We start from the raw sequence: 6,917 nt of genomic DNA on the forward strand, positions 1-6,917 counted from the left end.
CTACGCAGAGAATTGCATCTTTCATCTCTGTTATTTGGTGTTTTTAAAACGTCTAAACCAGAGTATCTGTTTAATAAGTTTAAATTTCTCGGTAGCAGGTCAAGTTGTATGGAATCAGATCAGTTTGCAATGATTTGTTGTTACCTCGTTGTCACTTCGCCGTTTTCAAAGGTAGCTTTAAATACTCAGCAACAAAATGTTGGAATAACATACCGCCGCCACCTATCAAAAACTTAAATACAATTGGCACTTTTAAATTAAAACTCAAACAACAACTTCTAGAATTTCAAAGCACGCTACCGCCTGGTACTAGAGTAAAACCGACGTATCTGTAGTGGTCGAAATCGTACTTATGCGAAGTCTCCCTCCACATCAAACGCCGCAAATATGTAGCTATTACCTAGTGTCACATATTTGTAGCGTTAGAGGCTATCGGTCGAGGAAGCGGCCGCACCAGCGCCAACTTTGGTGCCTGGAATAATAGGACGGTACCAGAGTATCTACACACGTAGCGTCCCAGACAAGTGGCCGGCCCATACTCCAAGGCACCAGCGTCTCTCCGTCAGGCCTCTTGCGATCGACCCTGGCCAGACCGTTGGGCTCGAGGACCGCCGGTACCTCGGCACTGACAAGGGTGACGTCGTTGAGACTGGCGTGGCGGGGGATACTTCCAGCGCTACGGCTGCATGAGAGGCCGTGGTGGTCCAGATTTTTCACCATAACTCCGCATTGGCACCGGTGGGGCATGTTTGTTGATGCCCCTATTCTGAGACATCAGGAATATTGTATTGTTCAACAATGTGCCCACCGTCGTAGCTCATAGTGTCTGTAACCACAGACCCGACCCCCATGCCGCAGTGGCAAGAAGACGAGCTCGATCTGTCGGACTAAGAGCCGTATTTGTTAGGAGACCGTTCCTAGTTAGACGACAGGGAGGCTCGTCCCACTGCCTTTGCGAACATGGATTGACAGGCAGGTCCGTGTTAGGACATGTTAAATGCCGTTCTTAGCCTCGGTACAGTGCGATGCCTCTAAAATTCCAAAGGAAGTGGCTAAAATTTTCCCGATAAGGTTATGAGCACCGTGTACCGAAGCCAATTTTATTCTAAAATTACTTCATTTTAATCGCGTGTTTCACTTTACAGAGCGACCCACAACTTTTGACTGGAACAACAAACGCAAAGGTAATGTACCTACTAATATTAATAATGAATTGAATCGATGTCATATTTCATATTTCTTTATTGCACCATGGTAATTACAAGATGTTAAAACATAAAACGTATCTCATGGACCCGGAACGGGTATGGCAGTTAAAACTTAAAACTAGGACTAGTGCTATTAAATATCATATTAATAAAAATTATAATTATTTACATTGTTGGTTGGTACAAAGTTATAAACATCGGAATCATTTAAAAAATCGTCAACTTTATAATAGTTTTTATTAATAAGAAATGCCTTCAACTTTTCGTCCTTCTCTTCTGACCTAATGTAGTTTGGAAAATTATTGTAATATTTTGCAGAGGAATATAGGGGGCTGCTTCGGAATAGTTCTTGTTTTGGTGCTGGTAGTGAAGTTGGTTTTTTAACCTTTCATTTTGCTGTTTTTGACACAGGTGCATATTTTTCCTTACATACAATGGCTAGTTCATAAATATAAATGCATGGCAATGTTAGTATACCGTGCTCGTAAAAATGAGGCTGGCAACTTTCTCTGTTATACAGGATGATTCAGGAGACGTAAGCAGGACTAAGACTGCGCATCTTGTAAATTATAAGCAACTGTTTCGTATCAGTATTAGTGAGATTAACGTTAATTTTCTACTCGTGTTGAAAAAAAATTCTATAAATTTATTTACGAAATGCATGGTCACCCTAAAATTAGAATACTAAACTACCGATATTCTGTGTCAAATTGTATGTCATCACTGTCATCACGCTCTGGTTACTTTTGAAAACTCGTATCTCACTCAAGTTTGACAGTTTATTTTCTTCGTAATCAGAATGCTGTCATTACGGTTAAAGAGGTTTTATGTTTATTAATTAGGTTACCCTACGGTAACCATGATTGTAGAGAGTTAAATTTGCCCTCACCAAAAAGTTAAATATAGGAAAAAATGTCGTTGTTTCACCTAAAGACGATGGTGATCGATCAATTATCAGTTACTGAGTGTGCAGGATTAGTCCTGCTCACGTCTCATGAATCACCCTGTATTTGTTTAGCAATATGCGTATACACCTTTTCTGCATTACAAACAAGTCGTGTGCATCAGCACTATCACCCGACATCACGATACCGTATCGCAACCAGGAATGGGCATAGCAGGCATAATAGGCAGAGAGTGCTGCAGCGAAATTTGTATTTTTACATAGCGTAAATAACGCATATTGAAATTGGGATAGTTTTGTTTTAGTATTTAAAACGTGGGCTTTCCAATTCAAATTACTATTATAATATACTTATATGTATATATATATACCAGCTGTTGCCCGCAACTTCGTACGCGTGGATTTGTATGTTGGTGGTTAAGTAGGTCTATGTTCTACATGAGCATAGAACATTATGCAGCAGAAGATATTAGTACCTAGGGATGGTTAAATCATTTGTTAGTTATTATCGCATGAGGATTTTTGCTACGAAGTTTCAAGCTCTTAACTAAAAAAATGTTCTCGATATAAATCCCTCTCAATCCCCTTAGAAAAATTTTAAGTCCAATTTTAATAAAAATGTTCGATCCTGATACAAACGTTCAACCCCTTTTTAACTCCTTTAGGGATTAAATATCTAAACACGCTGTCTTATTTTCAATTATTGTTTCTTTTAACGACATTTCTTTTACAAAAAAATATGTTCCTATCAACCCCTTTTTCATCAACTTAGGGGTTGAATCTCGGCGGCGTGAAGCTTATCCCCAAGCTGTTTTTTGAGGGGCCAGCACTGCCGCTTTATATACTTTTCCTTTAATGGTTATATACCGGCATTCTCTTGTCACATGAATCACCAGTTAGGACTTTCCACTTCATCCAGCCATCCATCGCTAAAAATGACCGAGACCTATATTTAAAACTATTAACTTGGTTTAAGGGCGTTCCGTCCAAGGGAATGATATGGAGATTGTGGCTGCCGCTAAAGTTACAGTGCATGTATTCTGTTTTATGGCGAATTATACGTAGACCTGCGCTTTCTAACGCTACTTTCCATTCTTCCAGCATTTCCTGCAGTTCGTGAGATGTTTCACTAATGAGGACTATAATAGTCTGCGTAGAGCAGAGTCCATGGCGGTGGTTGTTACAGCCTGGCTATTAAGTGATTCATCACGATGTTTAAGAGAAGGGGGCTCAGAGCTGACCCCTGATGGACGCCAACCTTTACCTACTTCAAACTCGTCACTCACTCCCGCTAGGCAGCGCACTCTGGTTGTGACATCATTGTACATATCCTTTACGGTATTTATGTAGTATTCAGTAGGTACATTATGTGCTCGTAGTGCTTGCCAGATTAAGTTTCTTGGGACCCTATCGAATGCTTTTTCCAGGTCAATGAACGCCATGTGAACGTCAGCCCTGTTGTGCCTAAATTTTTCCATTAGGATTCAAATGGTGCGAATTGCGCTAGTGGTAGATCTTCCCGCAACAAAGCCACACTGGGTTTCGGTGATCTTAATATACTGGAGTATCGTTTTGCTTATTATGCGCTCCCATATTTTAAGAGTATGAGGTATAGGTTTTATATGGCTCTGTAATTTTCGCAAAGTCTTGTCTCCTCTATTCTTATAAAATGGGAATAGGTGACTTTTCCTCCATTCGCTTGGTATACCTTCGGTTATGATAGTGTTAAGAAGGTTGGTCAGGAATGCCACTCCTTTCGGCCCTAGCTTCTTCCACAGTTCATTTTTATCTGTCGTTTTGACTTATGTAATGTAAGGAAAGGTATAAAACATAATTTCACTAAATCAGACCCGTAAAGTTTTATGAGTAAGGGGGTAAATGTATAGTTACTGTTAATTAAATAGTGTCATTGCATTTCTATTTTCAGACTATGCAAGAAGCAAAAAATACTGCAGTCGTAAGTATAACTGATGAACTCAATTTGAAATATTTTGAGTGTTTTAAATTAGTATACCAAATTATTTTGGATTGATATCAACGAAGCCAAAAATACATGACATGCTTATCTACTGGTCATCAAAAAACGGTATTGCATTTTTTTTACATTTTGAATATTTCTTTTGTTATTCAATATCATGGGGATTTCAGTAATTACTTTGATGTCTACACTTCCTAGTACGAATTCAGAGCATTATACTACATATATGTTAATTCCTCTTTACGGCTACAACGACAATGAAATGAAATGAAAACATTTATTTTCAGGCAACTATTGGCCCATAGATAAATACCTTAAAACTAGCATACATATTTATACAAAATATATTTTAAAACTAAAAACACAATTATGGCTGCGATGCAGTTCGCAACCCCGCAGTGTCAGGGAGCCGGCCACGGAACCGCCGGAACTTGACACCCTTCGGCCAAAACTCCTCCTTGGTGAAGGTCGCTAGATGTTCAGTCGGAACGCTCAGCACAAAAGAATTAAAATTCACATTGTGTCGAGATTCCAACTTCATGACCCTCAGGATGAATCCGGACTTGGCTCGTACATACTTCACGATCTCCTCGACCTTCGTAAGGTAGTGTAATCGGGACACATACAGCAGCGTCGTCGGTGTTGCAGGACGCAGCAAATGGTTAGGTCCAGTCGGTGCGGTACCGCACTGATTCGGACGAGCTGACTTCTTTCTCCTCTCCACCTTCTTGAAGCCATCTCTGTCGCATCCGGACTCTTTTAGAGTCAGCTGTGACCGATCCTTGTGAACAGGTTCACGAAGGCTCTGCACCCCTTTCTTCGGCCGCTGCTTAGACTTGGACACAGCAGGCGGCTTAGCGGCAGTGGCAGCGTACGAACGTTTTGGGGTCAACGTACTCTCGCGTGACGTGCGCGTCCCCGGTGACGTAGACGGGCGGGCGGCGGGGCGCGGGTCAGCGGTCGCCTGCTCAGCAATCGCCGACGCATCCAAATTTGCGGACTCGAAACCGCCGATGGACGCATTCCGCGCAACGTGACACACGGCTATGCTAGAGTTATCTGACCTACATTCCGAACTAGCACTACGTATTAACGCTAATTCAGAACGTAATTCACTGATGGTATTGTTCGATACCTCCAACTTAGCCTGCATTTCAGCCAGACTGTCCTTCAGGAAAATTATATCCTTTAGCAGCCTGGAAACGTCAACATGGTCCAACGAGACGACAGGTAGCCGATGTAGGTCCTTCGCCACGAAAGAGGGCATGTTTGATGAATCGGTCCCCTTGAACACCGAGATGATGTCCCGTAGACTCTTCACGCCTCCATCTCTTCGTCGTGATGGCATTTCGTCGGCTTTGCCGAGCGTCTGGTAGAGCAGCGCCTTGCCACTACATATGTCCTCCTCCTGGAAGCTGGACTTGCTGATCTGCACGATGCTGGTCTCATCCAAAGTCACGGTGGCATTTTGAATAAATGCCAACAACTCGTTGACTACGACTTGTGGTGAAGTCATAGCGGGTAAGCAGGCAGCGGCTATTGCCGCGCGGTTCGCGAATTTTAAAATTCGTGCAGTGCACTACGGCACGACCGCTTCCGGCCGCGCATTGCAACGCACTGCGGGCTGCGGGCTGGACAATGATAAGGCAGTCATGGCAAGGCTGCTTGATTTCTAAAGCCCCGGTTTCACTTACGGCCTGGCCACGATATTGTGCGACTGGGTTCGGCTAAGGCGGCAACCCTAGGTTCGAGCGAGACACAGCGAGAACGTATCTTACTTTTTATGCATCTCGCTCGTACTCGGATTAATAATAAAAAAGCAACGCTATTGAACTACATTTATTTAATTTTATATTTTTTTGTTTTTCAGGCGGCCAAAAAACTTTTAGCTAAAACTAAAAAACAGGTATTTACCTATTTAGCCAATTATAACATATATATTGTATTATAAACTGAAATAAATGTCATATACCAAGAAAAAGTTACCAAGAACCCCCTTAGGCCCCTTTTTCTGTGTCGCACATGCTATAGCATTCGTCTTTGTATGGGAGTTCCCGGCAGGTGCGTCTGGTAGTGGACACATGAAATTTGGGTGAATTTCGTGCGCGATAGTCATTTTGACGGATGGCTTATAGCGACTGTTTATAAACTACTTTTAGATACTTATTTTAGAGGATTTGTGGTTTTTTGTCCCATTACCGGTTCCACGTCCATTATAGGGTATACTACTATATTACAAAACATTGGAAAAGTAGACTCGTAATTTAAGAACAACAGACATATACAAACAATTTACTAATGTGTATATTTATTACAGCTGAAAAAAGTACGTACATTTATAAATAAAAGCTTTTTTTATCACTCGCGCGACATGTTTCTGAGAGATTGGGTCTCCATTTTAATTTATTACTACGTTTACATTCAGCAGAAGTGACCAGGGAAGTGGGCAGGGAATTGGGCAGGACGAGTGTGTAAACACGATACTTCTCATGCCACTGCCATTGCCACTCGCGCTGCCCGACTCTCCCCCAAATGGCGGTTTTTTGTGCGGAAGTCAAAGGACCGGCAGCGCGAGCGGCAGTGCGTGTTCACATTCTGCTCCGTCGCTCATTACTCACCGAACGCCTGGAGGAGAAAGACGTGTGTTGTTCGTAATACAAGCCACACCCGGTATAATCTGTGACGCGGCGAACTATTGCCAGATCTCAAAGGGAAGTGATCTGTGTTATGCGGGAAGACGACGTCAAGTAGCAAAATGAATATGTCAATTTGCATACTAAAAATAACAGATAGTCCTGCCTGAGGCGCGAACAAAGCGTAAACATAA

At 42.1% G+C, this 6,917-nt stretch overlaps 1 protein-coding gene across 1 annotated transcript; it reads right to left on the reverse strand.

Moving 5' to 3' along the window:
- Window positions 1-429: 429 nt before the first annotated feature.
- LOC134675774 (uncharacterized) lies at window positions 430-5,606 on the reverse strand. The gene is made up of 2 exons (XM_063534080.1): window positions 4,669-5,606; window positions 430-766 (listed from the first exon to the last, which is right to left on the reverse strand). Exons 1-2 carry the CDS (start codon window positions 5,604-5,606, stop codon window positions 430-432), a joined length of 1,275 nt encoding a protein of 424 aa, XP_063390150.1.
- Window positions 5,607-6,917: the final 1,311 nt, after the last annotated feature.

Source organism: Cydia fagiglandana, chromosome 23, assembly GCF_963556715.1.
Source record: "Cydia fagiglandana chromosome 23, ilCydFagi1.1, whole genome shotgun sequence".
Taxonomy (NCBI): domain Eukaryota; kingdom Metazoa; phylum Arthropoda; class Insecta; order Lepidoptera; family Tortricidae; genus Cydia; species Cydia fagiglandana.